Source organism: Phaenicophaeus curvirostris, chromosome 10 (assembly GCF_032191515.1).
Source record: "Phaenicophaeus curvirostris isolate KB17595 chromosome 10, BPBGC_Pcur_1.0, whole genome shotgun sequence".
NCBI lineage: Eukaryota > Metazoa > Chordata > Aves > Cuculiformes > Cuculidae > Phaenicophaeus > Phaenicophaeus curvirostris.
The window spans coordinates 17,147,627-17,168,862 of NC_091401.1; the positions used below are offsets into that span (position 1 = coordinate 17,147,627).

Here is a 21,236-nt window from a genome sequence, read left to right on the forward strand (position 1 = left end):
TAAGGGCCTTTTTTGAGGAGCTTTACGCACAGGAGTGATCCAGACTGTCTAATATCCTGCTCCACGGGAGCTGTGGAATGGCTAGCCAAAACTTACCATAGAATCACCGGGTTGGAAAGGACCCACTGGATCATTGAGTCCAACCATTCCCATCAACCACTAAACCATGCCCCTCGGCGCCTCATCCACCCGTCTTTTAAACAACTCCATAGTGTTTAAAATACTTGCCATGTGTTAAGTTAAAACACCTTCTCTGGAAACACAGCCACCTCCCCTCACCTCCAGGATCCCCCCCGCATCCTCCCCAGATGCGTGTTCCCTTAGCGAAGCTCGGGGCTTTCACACCTCTTCTCGAGCTGCTTGGCAGAAACACAGGGCATCCTTCTCGTGTTGTAGTTACTAATTGCAATGGTTCTGTTTTTAAGTGATTGCAGATAATAAGCATACAATTAAAACAGTTAATTGACCGTTCTAACTCTTCAACAGCTGCAGAAGATGTACAAAGAAAAAGCACACCTGCAGGATGAGTTGGCCAACTTTGAAGAGCGCGTAGAAGCAATGACATCTCACTTGAAAAATGTCAGGCAAGAGATCAGCTTCACGCAGGTAAATCGCTGCCACTGGCAGATCCGTTTTATCACATAGACTTGGAATCCCTCTGTATTTTGCCAGCTTTGCTAGAGATTCATCAGGACTCTCACAGGAAACAACAGTTAAGCTCTATATATCTCAGTGATATCACGTGATGGTTGTTAAAAACTCCATCCAAAATCAAAGGACTGTACCTAGAAGAAAGCCAAGAAGGATGTGTTTTAGAATTCTTTATTAATGGAGACTTTTGTAGATAAGAGAAGTTTGGTTAAGGAAAATAAAACATCAACAGAAACCCAAATTTCGAGTTAATTGTGAAATGCTAGTGAAGGGTTAATTCATGGACATGAAAAATGAAGTGAGGTGGCTATGGCACAAGTCTTCATTTACAATCTGAATTAATTGGCCAAAATGGGCGGTTTAGATTTCTAAAGAGTCCCAAGTTAAAGCTGCATGCCTCTCAGGTAAAAAAATATCCTGGTGAAAAAAATCTTAAGAAACTTCGCAGCAGCTGAACGACTTTTTAAGGGTTATCTTTGGTGCTATAATCAAGTGTTAATCTGCACAAAAAGAGAGAGACAGTAGATACTAATTTATATTTAGAAGAAGCTTCTAGTAATGACTAGATTTGTTATTATACAAGGAAGAAAACCCTTGTTAAATTACTTTTGTCAGATAGATAAGACAGTGTAGAGATACTGTTACAGGCCAGGCTGGTGGTATTCTGTCTCTGCACAGAACAATGAAATAATTTCTTTTGCTGTGCCTCCTGAATCTTACTTAAAGATGCTGGTGTTCAAGAGACTGAGACTTTGATTTTGAAAAATCAAGATTCTGAATCTTGGGTGAAATATCTTTGAATTGAGTCTCCAGGGCTATTAATGGTTGATCTGTGGATACCCAATACATTACAATGTGTATGTGTGTATATATGTGTATATATATGTTAATACATATATTTGAGATACTAAAATCCAAACAATGAAATTGCTCTGAAAATTCCTGTATTAACATGACAAAATCGTCCTATCACTGACTTGGCATTTGATTGTATGTAAAACCAAAAAAAAGTGGTTTTGCTGATAAATGTCTCTTGTTTATTGTAAAATGCTGGACCGTATAATTTTCTAGTCTCTTTACAGAGCCAGAAAGAATGAAACTGAAACTGAACACCACTTTAAATCCCTTGCTGAGAGAGAACATGGACATCTCAAACATGACATTAAGCGACTGGAAGATGAGATAGTTTCCTTAAGAGAAAAGAAAAACAGTCAAGAAGTAAGGTTTAAAAATTTTGTAAGAGAAGACCCATATTGCATTTAGATTTTATGACCTGTCCTCACTTGCACTTACAGAAATAATAGTATAAGTCAAGAATAGGTAATTATAATTAAGTCTTATAAACTATAATAAATGATCCGGATGTGGTTTTCCCTGCGTATGCAAAATGATATGTAGGATAAGGATCCAGGAACTGGGCCTCAGTATGTGAGGGAGAAACTTTACCCTATGATGCCTCAGATCAGTTTATCATGTGGCATAAATATCCTACGTATCGGTATCTTGCCAAAGGTTGACTTTTCTGTTCAAAATTATTTGCTTGTTAAGTTTGTGGTAACTTACTGTCTTGTTTCTTCTTTAAGACCAGGATGTATATCAGCATTCCTCAAGTATAATACACAATTAACAAAAAAAGAAAACTAGCAATTCTGTTTGCAACAAGATGTATAAAAACTTGTTACAGTAGCTTGTACTATTATTATACAACTACCGTTCAAAGAAAACATCATACATTTAATATTAACCCTTTCATTTCTCTCTAATTTTATTAGCATACTATAAATAAAACCACTAAGAAGCTGGAAAACTTAAAACAGCAGATGAACTGTGATAAGGAAGTTCTGGAGAGCTGGATAAAGGAATCAAATAGTAAAGATGATGATACTATCGCAATCCAGAAGTATGCACTACAAGATGAGGGGAAAATAGGAGTAAGTAGAAATGTCAGCAATATTCAGAAAGAAAACAGAGAAATATTTTAGCATTTGAAGAGTTTGTTATGTTATCAAGTCAGGCAGGATGGTGTCAAGATTTTGTACCACAGCACTTTTAAAGTAGTTTCCACTTAGCACAACAGTGCAATTCCATATGAGGTTCATTTTAAAGGCTGGAGAGAACAGGTTTCACAAAAGGTGAAAGGCATAATTGAAGACCTTAATCTATTTGTTCATCTGGGTGAAATCTGAGTGAGGTTTTTCTGAGAAAATGCACATGTGGATAACAAAGTCTTGAAAGTAGTACTATTGAATTAAGAGATGTTGTTCAAAAATGCATGCTTAATGTGGACAAATAGTGCAGATTTTCCCATTAAAGCTCAATTTGTTAATATTACTGAGGACAAAGTATGGCTTTTTCAGTAAAGCTGGCTTGAATAATGAAAGACGGTATAAACAGACACTCCAGTCATAAGATCTGACTCTGGGGGTTAGTTCTCGAGTATAATATTAATTTAGAAACAAGTATCCCTGGTTAGTATTCTTTTAAGCTTTTAAATACAGGGAGGATAAAATTGATTTTTACTCATTAAAAACTTAACCCATAAAACTTTAGCTTACAAAACCAGCCTCACTGATATCATTTATGTTAGCAAGTCACACAGCATAGTAGGAAGAGTAAAATGAAATAGCTGATGCATGGAGGACACCACGTACACATTTATACATGGTGGAGGGTTACTTTGGCCTAGCTGCAGTTTAGTCCCAAAGGCTGACAAGAAATTACGGCCTCTTGTATGTCCAAAAATTTGGGAAGCTATATTATAATTTTCTTTTGTTTCCTGAAACACAATCAAATTGATGCCTCAGTACTTCACCTCTAATTACAGCAAAACTTCAATAATTTATAAGACATTACATATTTGTTTTCAAATACCTTATATTTTCACATCTTTTCATTTTAGACATTAACCCTTCAAGTAGAAAAGTTGACCATGCATGCAAATCAGAAGCGCAGAGATCTCGATAACGAGCTTACAGAAACTACCACTGCTCAGGTTTGTGCTTAAGTTTCTTGAAGATATCTTGTTATATGTGAATTTTTTAAAATAAGATACCATGGAGGTGCTTTCTTTTAAACAGATAGAGCTTGACAAGACAGCTGAAGATTTTCGCAGAGTTCATCAGGAGAGGCAAGAAGTCACCAGGCAGTGGGAGAACACAATACAACAGATGCAGAAAAGAGATCAACAGATTGATCATTGTGCTTTGGTAAAACTGCTGTAACTGATCCTTATCAGTGTATCGGTCTACTTTTGTATCTGTGAAATTGATAAGAATTTTGCCAGTTGCACGTAGAATGATTGGCTCTTCTAGATCTTTGGTTTTCTCTTTGTGTTTACTTCTGTATTTTATTACAGTGTTTGAAATGTCAGATATTACTGAAATATATTCAGAAATTACTTTGAAAGCAGCATTTCTTGGTATAAGTAACGTTGCTCTGCTTGATACTATGCAAGGTTTAATTTTCAATCCCAAGGTCATTGGAAAATGCAAACTTTCTGTGATCCAAGAATCTTAAGCAACAAGATGGAGTGTTATTTCTTAGAGTGTAAGGACAGTCAGCTTCAATGAGCTTTATATTGTCTGGGATACAATATAAAGAAAAAAACAAAATATTTTTATTGAAGGAATTAGTATTGCCACCTCCATGAACAAATGCATGGCTAACATTTATGTCAGAATTATGATAAATAATCATATTAAGGTTGAAAATTGGTCCTTAAGTACATTCTGCAAATGGAGAGAAGCAACAGCACTCTTCTAATCCAAAAAGATCCTGTTGGGCATTATGAGTTAGTATTAATTTCTAAAAGATATAGTCTGCGTTGCTTTTGTCAGTGTCTTACGCACAGATGGTGCAATGGCAAGAGGTACGAATGAAAGTGTATTATATCCTGATTTAGGCAGAAGAAGGGTGAACTTCTCAGAAAGTTCTGCAAAGCAGTAGACCAGAAACAGAACATCAGAAAAAGTCTGAATTATCAGTGGTAGAAAAAAAAAAAAATGGGGATTCCAAAGTAACAGTGACCTTTTTTTTGAGGAGGAGGACAAAAAGCGTAATTAGTACAGGAAGGTTCTACTTAAATCTTTACCTCTGCTAGTATGATATTTTCTTGCTAAAATATATCAGCTTTGTTTTGTTGCCCATGTGAGTATTAGGTATACCCTGAACAAAACATGGTTTGAACAGGTTTAAGATACAATACTAAAAAAGTGTAGCAATTAAAAATGTCAAGCCAGAAGAAATACTGCCACACAGAAAATATAATGGTCTAATTTAGCTGAAATATTTTGGATTTCCTAGTATTTCAGGTCAGAAAATTCCTGCAAAGAAGAAACAACAAACAGATTAAAAACCAACCAACCAATAACAACCTCCAGCTCTGGCCAATTTTCCATGTTTCATTAGTCCATAGAATTGTCCCACTGATGCTTTTGTAAACAGATTTTTTTTTTAACATTAGAACTGCAGCATAATTTTCCCAGTAGCTAATCTTTTACTTGACCTTTCACAATACAGAGTTTTCAATGAATAGCCATAAATCTGTTAGCTAAAGTAAGCATCGCTACTGCTGGTAATTTTTCTCCTGCACTTCCTCCATTTCTAGTCTCTGAAGTTTTGTTCACAATTGTTTTCCCCCTCTTAAATAAATCAAAAATTATTTTTGTCATACAATTTTATAGTGTCATGGTTTTTTTAAATTATTGGAATATTTTAGAGGTTTCCAATCCAAAACAATTGTGGTATTTAGTGTTGTGATGTATTAGTGGAATAAGCTAATTTACAAATGATGTGATAACTGGGCTGTCTCACACAAAGAGTAGACTTAACAGTGATCTATCTTCTGGTTGTACCTTTTATTAATCTAACACATCTGAACTAATGAAGGCAAATCTAAAACATTTTTATCCTGATAGCTAATAACAGAGATAAAACAGGAGATGAGAAAGAATGAAATGGTGCTGGAAGAGAAGACTTCCTTTTTGGTAAATGAAACTCTTAATAATATGGAATACGAAAAGAAAATTTCTTTTGCTGAACGAGAAGCTACCAGCCTCCGAAATGAACATCGAAGTCAGGATACTTACAGAGTTCAGCTGCAGGATGAGGTAAGGATGACCAAACAACTCAGGAAAACAGACTGAAACTATAGCTTTTAACTCTAACACCTGACTAGATGGGGGAGATACAGAAATAGCAATTGGTTTTGTTTTTATAGTAGACTCTCCTAATAATTCAACAAAATGTCTGCCCTTCTGAGTCTACTCATGTTTATTGGGATCTAAACCCTCAACATAATTGTTTAATTGACAGTGGTGAGTAGATCAGCTTGCATTTGATGTTGTGTGGGTATAAAATGGACAAATTTCCTCTTAAATAGTGTAACACTAAGACACGCTTCAGAATGAGGCGTCTTGCCTTTAGCATACGTAGACTGCAGTATTGTGTGAGGATGAGAGAAATCTCTTGCAGATTTCAAACAATTCCTGTCCTCTTCTCTCAGAATTGAATGTTGATAGTCCTTGCAGTCATGTTAAAATTCTTCAAAAAACCCCACACACTTTCACATGGCTTTCTGACCAAGCCATGCTTGATGCTGTCCGTACTTACTCTATTACTGTTATTTAACCTGCACTTAAAGCTAGGAACGAGCTGCACTACTTAATTACTTAAATGGCTGTAGAAGTATTTCTGAGGTAATTTTAAGTCTTATGGCTCTGTTGAGAAGGGATACACTTGTATTGCCTGAGTAAATTTTCTCTCAAGAAGAAAATGGTAATACTGGGCTGCTCAGTAAACTTGGCGATTTAAAAAAACCCCTGCATCTGCTGTTGCCTTAACTTTGGATTGCTTTTCTGTATCAGGCGGTTCATAAGCTGATATTGTAATTAAACTATAGGTAGCTCAAACAAGGCGTAGGTTATTAGATTACCCTATAATTCATATGAACGTAAGGTTTCACGGAATTGGTAGGTTTTCATCTCTAAGCTACAAGATTCTTGCCAGACATTTTTCACATAATGTGATAACAAGAACAGTCTCTCATTATTAGGTGTTAGAACATCTGTGGCATGCAAGTGAGAAACAAGGAAAGAAACAAAACTTCAGCTGACAACTTGTGGCCTCCTAGTTTCTTATTCTGGTACAGAGAGAGACCTGCTATATATACCTTTGATCAGGTTTCTCCATCTGTGAAAGTGAAGAAGTTAAGTGGTACTGTTAAGACTAATGAACTACGGCTTATGAAGTATTACCATCCTGTGTATATGAGTATATGTTGTAGTGTATTTTTTTACTGAATTAAAAGTCTATATGCTTTTGTCAGTGTTTCCTTACTCAAAATAATTTTATATACCCAATAAAGTTTGAATTAGAAATATTTATTAGAAATAGAAGGGTATCCATGTTCACAAAGAACCTCAGTCAGCTGTGCTCTATAAAACCATGGTTACACTTACACACATACTGTCAGACAAGAATTGCAGCCCACAGCACCTCCATAGTTCATTCTGTATTCTTTAGTATTTAAGTACTTTGTCTGAGTATTCAGATTATGTAAAGTAGTCTATTGACTTTACTAGCTGAGCTGATGTACAGCACCTCAGAATTTGCAGCATTTCTCATTTGGAAAATGCTGTTAAAAGAAAAATTGAATACTTTCCAATGAGTAGGTCCCTTACAATTTTAAATATTCTAACATGTACCGAAGTAAGTAAGAGCTCAATTCTCCCATTTTGTAAATTATTAGCTGGATACTTTGAAATCAATTGTGGACAAAACTGCTACTGATCTAGAGTCTCTGAGATCGCAAGTAACCAATCTGAAGAAAGAAATTCAGAAAAAACAAGCCAGGTAAGAAACAGACCTTTAAAAATATAATTTGTAAGGAATACTAATATAAACAAATCCTTAAGCTAGCAAAGAACTTTAAATTATGTTGATGATTAAAGCCTTCAACTTTCTCGTTCCTTCATGTCCTACATAGTTTCTGGCACTGGACATTTATTGTAACCCTTGCATTTCAAAGGCATGAAAAAATCAAGTTAGAGTCAAGTTAAAATCAAGTTGTTTATCATAGGTTGGAGTTTAGCCTGCTTTATTAGGCAACTGTTCAGTAAGATATACTGCTTGGTTTTGGAAGTGTTGTATATGCAACTTATATTTAACTTGTTAAATCATGTAATTTTCTTTTAGATCAAGCTTTCTTAATGAAAAAAATGCAAGTCTTTCTAATAAGGTGAAGCTTGTGACTGAGGAGACACTCAGTTCAGATGGCAAAGCTTTGAGGATGGAAGAAATACTAAAGGAAGAAGAAAAAATTGTCCAGGTAAAATGTCTTCCATGGTTTCTACAAATGAAGATTCATTTGAATTTGCAAGCTGCAAGCTCTAATTAGAACAAACATTTATGGATTAGAATGCTATGCAAGTATTAATATGACGTATACTTCATCAAACAGTGAAATTATGTGCACAACGATAGGTCATTACTACATGATACTCTGTAACATCTAGCTTGTTGTGGACTATTAAATAATGACTAGCTTACTTTAGATTTCATTTTCATGATAAATAAAATATTTTATCTGGGGAGAGGCATGCAGGAGCTGTGATATGATAACTATTTTTTTAATAAGTCTAATAATACTTTTTATTTTCAATTAAAACCCCACTTCTTATGTTGCAATTTAAGTATAGGAATAAAAGTATTCTAATGCATTATCATCTGGTGAACCGAAAGGGCTTTTGAATAAATGTGATGTTTTAATGCAATAATCTCAACTTTCCTGCATTTCAGAAAATTTTTCTACTGTTTTGTTGTTTTACTCCTTGCTTCGGACTGAACTTGGTGCAATCAGTTGTTTATATTTTGCTGGACAATTGAGTGTTGGATATGCTGAAGCTTTCTTTGCTTTGGTTTGGTTAAATGAACATGACAGCAGGTGTTTCCACACAAGTGACAACAAAGTTTTATCTGTGCATACCACTGAATACTCTTTTTTTATTTTTCCTCCTTTTTTGTGTTGCTTGTAGCATGGATGTGAAATAATCCCTTGCAGTAGACTGAGCATTATTTTTCAAACTTTTTAACTCCACAGGCATTAACTGTACTTACAGAAACTAGAGAGAGGATGTCTTTCCTTTATAGTTTCCTAAATTACAGGCCTGCCTTACTGTTCTGGTTTTTTTAGATAATTTGAAAACAAGTTGGATTGATATAATATTTTATTAAGATTAAAGCCTTATTTGCTTGCCTTTAAGACTGTTACCAGGGTGGCTAAACCATTAGCAGGGTTTCTCTACTTGATCTGTGGCGGATAACCTAAGATGACATTGAGCTTGGCAGCTCCGCAGCTTCAGGGTAATATTTTAACTAGGATGAACTGGTTTTGAACAATGTTTGTAATGTATTAGTCAGAAGCATGCCTTCCGTTACCATTAGATACACATGCCTATTTCCTGTATCTATTAATTTACTGTGAAGTGATATTTACAGGAACAATGTGACTGAAATGTCACCATTTTGCACTTTAGTTCTGTAATGCTTCTGCCTCTTAAATCTGCAGCAAAACGCTGTTGCACAGTAAAGCTTATTTACTATCTTATCTCTACTAACAACCTCACTTAATGGGAGAGAAACAATTTCTACTGAATAAACGAATTTAGATATGCAAGAAAGACTACGAAATGAAGGTCAAATCATGATCCAGTTTCAGTAGCCAAATTCATCGATGTCAGCTGACACAGCTCAGAAATGAGCACAGGCATTAATTTCAGCAGTAAACTGTTTTTAATTCCTCTGTTCAGGCGTGATCCAAAGCCCTCTGACATCAGTATAAAATGCTACAGGCCATATCGGGTTTGTATTAAATTTACATCTGGTTTTCCCTTCCCAGAATTGCCTTATAACAAGTTCAACTACAAAAAAAATTTTGTTTGACAGAACGTGATTATGGACTTTTCAGAAAAGAGTTATCTTTTGCTGTTACTAAAGCCAGCAAGATTGTTCACAGCCAAATTTCACAATGTATACATAGAAAATCAAGAATACAGACATTTTTAATCAATATTGAAAAGAGAATTCTAAGGTGTTTTGCTATATTAATTAGAACTTGCATCTTCAAACTCTGTACCAATCTTGATCTAAACGTAAATGCGTCTTTCAGAACAGGATTGTGATGCTCCATTACTCATGTTAGAGATGTGACTTACAGGGAACTAGCATGCTGAACAGCCTGAGCTTTGGAAGGGTTTTGGTTATCTGGGGGGAAAGGAGGTGGAAGGAAGGTAAAGAATAAAGTTATCTTCTTTGTACTACTAAAATCTCATTTCCTGCACTGATTTAGGTGTTAATGGCAACCTATCTCTGCAAATAAGGAAGTGATTTTTTAAGTGTGTAATTACTTTTTCAAACAAAATTATTCCAACTTATGTAAACATACGTGTGCATATACACATAAGCACAAGTTTTAATAAACCATTGAAAAGCTTTGTATTGTATTTCTCCAAATACTCACATATACTAGAAGCAGTAAGGAGGGTTGACAGAAATTTAGTTTTCTGAAAGGCTGGAAAAAATAGCGTTCTCATAATGGATCCAAGTTAAAAGAAAAAAAACCTATTTTTTTCCCTTTAGGTCAAAGACTTCTCTTGTCAGCCATTTAAGACCTATGAAATTCTGCATTCCTATTAATGGAGAGTAGTAAAATTTTTTAATCTTCCTACATCTGTTTAATAAAGCCAAAAATTCTTTAAAAATCACTACTTATGTGATTAATTATTTCTTACTATTTAATTATTAATTTGCCATCAGGAAAAAGAAACAGAAACAAACCGGTTAAAAGAACTACTTTTCAAGAAAACTCAAGAGTTAACGACACAGAAGGACAAGGAGAAGTGTGCTCTAGTGGAAATTGAAGGAAGTCGATTGTCACTTAAAAATCTCAAGAGTCGACTGCACAGACTTGATACGGATGCATTAAAACAACTAGATTTAATGTATAATCAGGTATAATATTAAAGTACTTTAATAGTATGATTATTTCCTGGGTCTAGTGAGAGTAAATTGCTTGAGTTCTGTAATCTTTGTCAACTTCTTACCATTTTGGAAATGCCATGCAGTATAATAAGTATCTGTCTCCAGATGTACAGATAAAATTGAAATAGCTAAACTTGCTATAGTAATACCTCCATTATGCACTTACTTTTTTTTTTTTTTTTTTTTTTTTGGATCTGCTGCTTTCCCACTAATTTCTCAAATCAGTTCTTTACTTTGATCCCCCTGATCCACAGACACCTCAGGGTAAACTTGTAAAGCAATACAAGAGGTACATGCCAAAACCCTGTTATTTACTAATTGGATTTTGTGCATATTTCCTATGCACCACTTTGAAAATTTTCTCTTTTATATCAGCATCCACTGGTAACAGCAAGATGGCAACTCCACTGTAAGCCTCCCTACAGCAGACTGTGCTGAGTATGCTTTGTTACTCTTCCAGAAGATTACTGCCGAACCATCACTGCACATCAGTCATCTAAGAATATTTTGTTAATGGGGTCTATAAGCCATAAATTATTATAAAACAATAGCTTAATTGGGTGACTGTCCTAAAGCCAACATCTAGATCCAAGTTTATATCCAGTGGTTTAGCTTTATAGGAAGGCTATAATTGCTTATCTCAGACTATTAATTCTCTTAAAAATTATTTTAACAGGATTTTTATATTCAGCAAGTACAGAGAAGGCTGTCACGGTTAGAAGGAGAGGTTAATGCAGATGAAAAACAAGTTTTGGAAGCAAAAGTTGCTGACCTTAAGAGAACCTTAGAAGAAAAGAAAACCGCTTATGATGTTTTACATGCACAGTACAAGAAACTTCAGGTAACTTCCTTCGAACATCAAGTTGATTATGCAACATTTAGGAACCTCAGTAAATTGACTGGGTCTTATAAATGAATAACTTGGTATTAGATTAAAAGATATGCGAACTTTGGATAACTCGTAGAAAATTTCATATGGTCCCTATACCTTCCAGAAAAATAAGTCATTACTGCACAACTGAGGCACTTTAGCATGAAGACTAGCATTGAAATGTTGGAACGGCAAGGTTAGCTTTCATTTTAAGATGTGACTGACTTATTGCAAATGTCTGGATTCATCTTTAGGACCATGTATAAATAGGAGAATGTTACTCTGTGATGCTACTACATGCATTTGAAATTGTACAAAGTAACATTACTAAATTGAAAGCACAGTATTTGAGTTACTTGACCCATACTGATATATCATTCAGAAATACTGTTGTTCTGTCTTTATTCCCATGTAAGAATTTTGCTTTTATGTGCTTGTTGTCTCATTTTCCACTATTCAGTGACCATCATTAATTCTCAAAAACTGCACTTACCTTTCTCATAGATATGAGTCAGTTACTTACTCTGTAGCCAATTTATAATTTCTTTTTGTAAGAAATATATTTGCTTAGAAATCAGCTACATGTTAGCACATTTTGAAACCTCTTTCAAGGAGAAGCCATACAAAAACACAAGTCAGGGTTTTGATAAAATACAATTGGTTCTCAAGTGATAATAAAGAAAAAATGTGATCAGTTCAGTAAGGGGAGGAAACTCTTACAGGAGAGCCCTTGAACTAGACAGCCATGAAACAACAGGGTTTAACGTTCACACTACAGTTTTGAGAAGATGCAAAATTTGAGCAGTGAATATAATCAAATATCAAAACATCTCCAGGAATTTATTCATAGTCTGGAGTATTATTAAAGACAGATGGTTTTATGAAGATGAACTATGAGTATAAAAGCCATGGTCAGATATGCCAGGAGATTTTTTTAATCTAGACTGAAATACAGTATTAGAGTAGCCTTATTGGCCGAAAGATGTATATTGTATAAATAACAGTTACTATGCTCCAAATAAAACAAGCAATGACATTAATATTGCAACAGCACTCTGCACCAGGACTGCGATGCTTAAGGCACAATGTGCACAAAAGGGTAAGTACACAAGATGGTGATGATTCCTGGTTCCAGGACTCCAATATCCCATTTTAAATTAACTGGTTGCTTTTGATGCAAGCTACATTCACTGAAATAAATATAACTTGTTTGGAAACAGAGTGATATCCATTTCATCAAGAGAGCAGTGGATAAGACGGGAGAAGAAAAAAGTGGTGTGATGATCAAGATAAATGAAATAAATATTTTCAATGAGAGTTCGGATCAGGAGTTAAAAAAAGCTAAAGGCATTAAGCAGGTACAGTATTATTTTGCAACTTTTCTAAAAGAGGTTGTTTGGTTTTTAAAACACATACATTTGCTACTTGATCCGAAAGCTGTTGTCTCCTCCCCCCAGTACTATAACATTACATACATGTAGATGGAAAACTATGTCAAGCCATAACATGATCTGAATTAGAAATTTGGATAAACTTGCATAAAGGTATTCAGGAAGCAATATACCCCTGTCACATTCACCATGTAAGCTGTTAGCAAAAGAGAAATTGAGAACATCTTTAAATGCAGAACAAAATGAGTCTTACAGTTTTATACACATATACAAAAGATGAAATAATAGATGCTTTATTAAAAAATGTTAACTTATTAGCTGTTGATAATTAAAAATGATGCTTTCTTATTTTAAGATCTTTTTGGCATTTATTAGGATATGATGGTTGAAGATAATCTTTTAAAACTAGAATTGAACCGTCTTCAAGATACTCTGTGTACTAACACAGTGAAAGTTTTAACACTGGAGAAACAAAAACTGGAGTTAGAGAAAGCCATAGCAGAAAGAACTGAGGAAATTAAGATTCATAAGGCCATGCTGGATTCCCAGATAAGACTTGTGGATCAGGAACAGCAACACTTAAGGTAACTAATCTTATATGAATTGAACTTGTAATTGTTACTGAGAATATTTTATATGGGGACTGACTTAGAAAGAGAAGCATTTCATCCAATGTCACCAGTTAGAGAAACAGAAGATGAAATACACCTTGCTTCAAGTCACATACTGAAGACAGTTGAGGCTTGAGGTCCCGTCTCTAAAATCCAGCCTACAGCTCTAACCACTTGGTGAACAAGAGATTACTGTTTATTCTGTTAGTGAAGATCCTTTATAGTACTAAGAGGAAGCCTCAGCTGTAGGCATCTTTTTAAGGAGATGTTATGTGTGTGAGCCTGCAATTTTCAAAATAATCAGGAAATGGGAGATCAGTGTGTCTGGAGCTATAACAAAGTATTTAAAAGAGAAGACTTACTTTTAAAGTGGGTTTACTCCCAACTGTTTGATAAAACTGATTTCTTGGATTCATACAGTAAGTCTGTCTGTTTTGTATTTTGTCTGGGATGTTTTTTTTTCCTTCTTAAAAAATGAGGTTTCCATTATGTGTCCTAAGTAACAAAATCAAATCTGAATTATGAATGTAACCTCTCATAAAGCAACCACATATGAAATTACTTTACACTGATTATTACAGAAGAGGAGAGTTTCTGGGACAGTTTTAGGTTGCTAATCCCAGTATCCATATCCAGCCAAAACTCAACACTTCAGCAGCTAACTGCTGAAATCTGGCAGGCTTTTTATTCACTCCTCTGCTAACCACACCCCACACAATAGGAAATTAGAGTGATTTAGTGTGACTAAAGCTTAACCGCTCACCAAGAGTGCAGACTGTGTAGCATTTTTCCTTTGATAATTACACAGCTAATTGATACTTCCGTGTAATTTGATTTGGGGTTGTTGCCTACTGTTGCTTACACTCCTCTAGCAGTGGCAATATTAAGATAATATCAGCAGGGGGCAGCTTGTGCAGCTGTAGCATTTAAATGCCAAACCTTTAGAAATTTTTGAGGAGGACTGTGGCACAGCCTCCCAGCATGCAGCAGTCTGGAATATGAATTCAATTCAATTTATAACTGCAAGAGAAGTATAGGTAACCAGAAAAAGGGACAACTGTGGCTGGGAGAACACAGAAAGCAACAAAAACCAGTAGGAGCACAACTGCTGCCCTGCCTGCCTCCTGCTACTTAAGACAGGCTGCTGGAATAACACCAGTTATTTAATCTGTTATAACAGGAACTGTCCACAAAGCACTACCAGACAAACACTTTCTCAACCCATTTCTTTTCTTTCCAAATAAATAAGTATCGAAATTCAAGAACGCCTAAGTAAGATTGATAAACTGACATGCAGATATGAAATTCTTACCATTGCCATGATGCCACCTGAAGGAGAAGAGGAGAAAACTCTTACCTACTATGTAATTAAGGTAACATAATTCATTATAATTCAAGTATTTAAACTACAGATTCCCCTGGTCTCTATTGAAGCAACTTAAGACAACCTTCTTGCCCACTGCTTGCTTTCAATCTGTTTTACATGATAAGCCACCATTGGTTATTTAAATGATACAGCAATTTCAAATGAATCTCTGTGGTCAGTCCTAATGTCAGTGGGGCTTTAATTCTGCAGTTTGAAAGTTTTCACTTCAGTGCTCATTAATTTACAAAGACACTAGGAGTCATGGTAATCCATTACAAACTGAAAACTATTTATCGTAGTCTCACATGATCTTAAATTCTTCTATCTTTCAGTTATTTTTAGGTATTTACTTCACTATATGGTGTTTAAACCTTGAAGAATGTCATCTTTCCCCTTTTACTTAGCAAGCACCTATGCATACTACAGCTTTTCATTTGGCAGGGGGTGGGAAATAAATGAGTCTTTAACTGTAGTGCAATACCCTGATTCTGTGATCCTGGCTCTGAAGTCCATCTTCTTCTCATTCTTAAGGGTTAAATTTCTTAATGATGGTATTTCTGCTCCTGCGAGGTCTAGCGCAGCAGAAGACCCTCAGTAAAACTCTTATGGTTGCTGTTGGGTCTATATCCTCTACAACTATGGAGATTTTTCAACAGATCAGATTTTCTGAGGCTATACAAAATACTTTCTTTCATCAGCTGGCTGTTTCTTAAGTCTCACTGATCGGATGAAAATTTTGAAGCCAGTAGTTCCCAGACAAGCTGGGTGACTTTTAACACTCTCTCAGTGTTTTTATATAGCATACAATCTTAACTCATACTTGGATTTTGTGGGTAAAGGAAACAGATGTGCAGCATGTGTTACAGTTAATGTCAGCAGTGCAAAGCATGGAAACTGCTTTATACCATGTGGATACTGCTCATCAGGACCATGAGCTTAGACGGAGAGGGAAATACCTATAGTGAAATGCACGTGGATGAAATGCCTCAAAGAACATCCAATACTGTAAATAAACCACCCCTTTCCATTATCTAGTAACTCAAACCTCAGTTCAAGCTTCACACCACAGATAAGCCCCATATCTACCGAAGATTTTAACCCATAAATATTGCAAGTTATTTTTTTCTGTGTAATATTTTCAGTATGTGTGCCTTCATATTGGCTTTACTCCCAGGCTGCACAGGAAAAGGAAGAACTTCATCATGAAAGTGATAATTTAGATGCAAAGATCTGCAAAGCTGAAAAAGAAATTGTAGCTCTGGAAAATACTGTGTGTATACTTAATAACTGCAACAACAATTACCAAAACTCCTTCAAAGAAGTCACGGAGACAAGTATGTAAAATAGAAATTGCTATTTGCTGTGAGAGTTACGGATGACGGTTTAACTCAGTAATGTAGTAAGGAAATTCCATAGCATAAAAGAACAAATCACAGAGAGAGACTAACCTGGTAGTAGCAAAAGGTAGTGTAATTCACATACTGCCATGAATTTAGCAGAATAAGCACAGAAGGAAGTCCAAGAAGGTGCAATTAATTAGTATTTACATTCTGTTACCCAATTTATGTGAAAATCTCTTAAGACTAGAAATTTTGCGAATAGTCTTAAGTAGGAGCAGTCAGAAGAGACAAAGCATAAAGATGATTACTGGGAAAAAAATGTTATCATTGGGGGAAGGTACATTGGTCTATTGGATAAAACTTTGCAGAGTACAAAAAGCACTACTTTCTCCATAGTGCTGCATCACAGCTATTAATTCAAATTACAGAAGCAGAACAGGCTGTGCCAGTCCTGGCCTTCTTGAGGTAGACTGAGCCAGGTTGGGTACAACACTGAACCCAGAGCAACTACACAGGCCAATCAATTGCTTAGCTACATCATTATCTGATTTTTACATGGAAGGGGGGCAGGAAATAGTAACCTGTCATCTGGGAAAATGATTAGGAAGAGTAAAACTTCAACTGCACTACTTGAGTGTAGTGCCAGCAGATTTTAAAATATGGACTACCTAAATACATATTTTTGGATATTGGAAATTTCTCAGAATTCTGCAAAATATTGTCATTTCTGTTGCCACTTCAACTGCATAAATTTGCTCTCCTTCAGTGGAATTTTGTTTAGTGTGTAAAAAGCATCACCATGAGAAATTAAACAAACTAAATATGAGAAAATATTTTATTATTTAATGTTAGTGCCCTCTGCTGGCTCTGGAAACAGTAGCTCTTAAAACAGTCTTATGAAGCCAGTTACTTTTTCACAGTGATTTAGAATTAGTAGTAGAGTATCTAATAAAGCCCTTAAACCTTGAAGTCTCTGTAATACTGCCAACGCTAATATAGTAATACTCCATGACACTAAAGTGCAACTTAATTTGAAGTGAAAATTTAGTTGTATAAGCTGCTTGTCCAGCATTAATGCTCCATCATTGTTTGGGATCACAGGTGAGGAGTATGAGGAAAAATTGAAACTAGAGGAAGAGAAAAGGGCTGCTGATCAACAATACAGATACAAACGAAGACAGATCAAGGAACTTGAGGAAAATCTCCAGGTAAAATACAAGCAAATGTTCCGGTCAAACATGCAAGGCTGCAGCATGTAGCTAAATGCAAGCAAACCATCTTATTGTAAGAATAGGATATTCTAGACAAATATTCTCTTTTATATCCTTTGTTTTGTGTGAATTGGTAGGATTTTCTAGAATGCTGTGCCTCTCCTTCCAAACCTTGAATGCTTATGAATTTTCTCGAATCACAGTGAAACCAGGCTTTCTAATCACACGCAACTAGAAGCTGCAACATCCCAGCTACACATTGAGAGATGCTATGTTCTGGCATCCAAGAAAGCAATTGTATTTTTGTGTAGCATACACTGTAATATTATTTCATCCTGTCCAGTACTGCAGCGATTAAACTCCACACATCTTGTGTCCTAGGTTCCAGGATTCTTCTAGGAGAATATATTCTGTTTTATTCACATGAAGGATGCTTCTGTTTGAACAGTATTAATTAAGCTCAAGAAAGCCAGCTGACTCTTAACTTGGTAGGGTGAGCACTAAATGCTGGTAAAGGATAGCTTGTGTTCAGGCATCACAGCAAGGACTTGGTTCTACTTGTTATAAAAAGCCCCACTGGCCCTTAAAAACAACACTTAAGTCTGATGTTTGACATTTTAGTTAAAATTTTCTTAGGCAGAAGAAATAAAAGGCACCTTGTTACATCCCACATGATTGTTCTAAGCCCTGAGCTACTGGATATAGATCAAACATGCCAATTGCTTATTCTAATACCACAGGACATACACCTTACTTAAGAAATAACACCTCTGAAATTAAAGAAGAGGGACACAAATCTTCACCAGGGAGTAAGTCCTAGGATATAATTGTTAAGGCATTCCCTTTCCCGTGTGGTTCATTTTGGTTTGGGTTTTAGTTTTTGTGCTTGTTTTAAAAAAAAAAAAAACACAAACGCAAAGCCCCCCTTATGCATTTCAGTCATTCCAAAGTTACCCATCTCTTCCTCATGGGAAACAATGTTATTTTTCTTAGCATAGCTTGCCCTGGTAAGAGGCACTGCAACACTTGGTACACTGCCAAGTAAATCCTTGGTAGACACTGCTCACCGGCAGATCTAAATCTACATACTTTTAAGTAGTACCTCTACAGTAATCTTTAAGATACGTAAATCACCTAGTTGTCTCTTTCTTTATCCAGGTATTTATCCACTAAACTATCTGACAGGCAACAAGCTTTGAGTTGTTATCATTAGTGCTAATTGCTTAAGCTACATTTAGAAACTAGTAGTGGCAATAACACGCCCTTCCACAAGTGTAGCAAGTGAGAGGATATTATAAATACAAACTTCTGTTCAAATGAATTTGCAGAGCATGGAAAATAATTTTGATACAGTCTTGAAGCAGGAAGCCCTCTTCCAAGACCAAAAGAAGGAAAAACAAGCTCTTAATGTGCAGCTGAACAAAGACATAGAAGAACAGAAGCCCAAACTACAAAGGGTTATAAGCCAGGTTTGTATGTTCCTTAATGACAACTTCTAACTTTGAAGTGATAGACTGTGTGGTTAAAACCACTGGATTTAAACTTAGCAGGTTTCTGAAAGTACTGCATTTTCATTATAGCAATGCTTTAAAAATATTTGTGTTCAAAGTGTTCCAGACTATCCAGAGGAATTCAGTCTCTGAAGAAAAATAATACAGAAACACAGGAAGAAAGAGACATTGATCTTCATGATTTGAGAAGCATCAACAGGACCATCGACAAATTGTTGGCTGATGTTCTAGAAGCAAATCCTGATTTAAATACACCCTTTCAAATGTACTTTCACCAGGTGAGCTTTCCAGTTAACTGCTATCACAGCCTTGATGGATAGCTCTAGACTACAGGCAGTCTTTCAAGGGCAACTCCTAAATTAAAAAACATTTATGGTAAAACCAGAAAAAGCATTCATCTGCTTTTAACACTTCAAATACAAAGGATTATAAATCCTCTGATAGTCTCAGTCCTAGCATGCAATCATTTGGTCAACTTTTTTTTTTTCCTCTCCAAATTTTCTAGTCCAATTTAAAGCTTCCTACAACTGCTTCTGCTGCTGGTAGTCAAAGTTCTCGATCACCATCCTCACAAAGCTCACTAGCTTCTAGCAGGTAAGCATTACCAGTGTTTTTTGGGGTTTAGTGTTTGTGGGTTTAAAAAATGTTAAAGCTTAAACCAGCAAAATTAGTCCCTAAATGACCCAGCTCCTCACTCCTGAAGGTCTTCTCAATCTTGTCTCTATTTGCTGAACGCTCTATAAAAACTTGCTCCTTACACAGTTCCACCTTTAAAGTTCACTAGATTTTTCTACCACACAATTAAGTTTATTTCAGCATCCATCACAGTTTAAAACTGTAATCACAAAATAATTGTTCATTTTTGCTAACTGTGCTATAATTAAGGTGCTTTCACATTCTAGAAGCACAGGTTTGAGCTCCAGCTACATTCTGCTCTTGGTATTGTGAGCTCCCTTTCCTAATTAAATTGGGCAGATGGACATGTATGCTTTTAATACTTTTTTCCCCCTGTTCAACATATATTCAACTAATAGTGTACGTAACACTTCGAATCTGTTCTGATCTAACATTCCCATGGGTTACTTAAGGGATTAGTGCCAACATCTACAAAGACCTATGTAGGGGAGCTTACCAAGATTAAACACTGCTGGTGGGTGGCTGTATTGCAAGTCACCATTAGGAGCTCTGTTTTGTATACAGGGATTTCTGTACACTGATGAGTAAACTTCTGTCTTTCAGGTCCTCCAGAAGTTCTGGCTCCAGTCAGTCGTTATCACTCAAAGTCATAGATCTGAGCTTGCCTATCAACAGTCCTGCAGAAGGAGCTGCCACTGGTTCACCACCATGCAGCAAAGCTAGCAACTCTGATATTTATAAACACAAAAAAAGTCTTAAGTAATCTTTTGAAGGCCACAGTAAAGGCTTCACAGTAGTTAGACTAATCAATTAAAACGCCTTATTTATCGGTCTAGAGGCAATCTTAGCATTAATTTCTATCAGCAATGTATGTTTTAACTTTCTTCTAAAGCATGCAATACATTATCTAGGAGGAATGTTAGAGCATATGTTTTACATAATAAAATAAATTACCTTTTAAATACTTCCTCATTTTACTGCTGGAGAACTAAGCCATTAATTCACTTTTCTTATAATAAAAAGGAGAGTTATCTTGAAGTCATTATTTTAATAAACTGATATCTCACTGCTGTCAAAAGTTTCAGATTACATTGCAACAACCCAGGCAAGAAAAAGTATGCTTCATTTCAAGATCTACCTTGACTATCAATCAGTCATCTCAGATCCTATCCTAACTGAAAGATGACAGTTTATGATTAAAGTCAGTAAAACTGTATTACTTCTATTAAAAAAGACACAGTACCTTTTTTTGCAGCTGACCTACATCTACGGACGTACTTGGAAAACTTGCAGTCAAAGTGCTATGGTACCAGATATTAGCTCCTTACTGTGTTCTACCAACCATACTTGGACAACTTACTGTAAATAGAGCATAACTTATTCCACAGCAGTGCAACCACTGTCTTCCAGATACTTGTAAAGCAAATATCTAACAACAGAAACCCCAAACAAAACCCAAAAGGTCCACACTTAAACTTACCTAGATGATGAACACTGTTTCATAACTCTCCTCCTCCTCTACTTCAGATGTGGTTTAATGGTTTTTTGTTTGGTTGAAGGGGGTTGTTTGTTTTGGTTTTTACATTATTTGGAGAATGTTTGATGTATTT

General features: G+C 35.6%; 1 protein-coding gene across 2 annotated transcripts; it reads left to right on the top strand.

The window, feature by feature from the left end:
- Positions 1-426: 426 nt before the first annotated feature.
- CCDC39 (coiled-coil domain 39 molecular ruler complex subunit) lies at positions 427-20,981 on the top strand. 2 transcript variants are annotated; one of them, XM_069864699.1, is made up of 19 exons: positions 427-606; positions 1,723-1,869; positions 2,424-2,582; positions 3,551-3,643; positions 3,729-3,857; positions 5,568-5,759; positions 7,400-7,503; positions 7,846-7,978; positions 10,465-10,659; positions 11,366-11,530; positions 12,781-12,918; positions 13,327-13,535; positions 14,812-14,935; positions 16,103-16,262; positions 17,370-17,476; positions 18,808-18,948; positions 19,089-19,268; positions 19,496-19,584; positions 20,230-20,981. In XM_069864699.1, exons 1-19 carry the CDS (start codon positions 496-498, stop codon positions 20,387-20,389), a joined length of 2,736 nt encoding a protein of 911 aa, XP_069720800.1. In that variant the 5' UTR covers positions 427-495; the 3' UTR covers positions 20,390-20,981. The 2 variants fall into 2 exon arrangements, with proteins under 2 accessions (XP_069720800.1, XP_069720801.1); XM_069864700.1 differs by having other exon boundaries at positions 491-606; positions 1,734-1,869.
- The last annotated feature ends 255 nt before the right edge of the window (positions 20,982-21,236 follow it).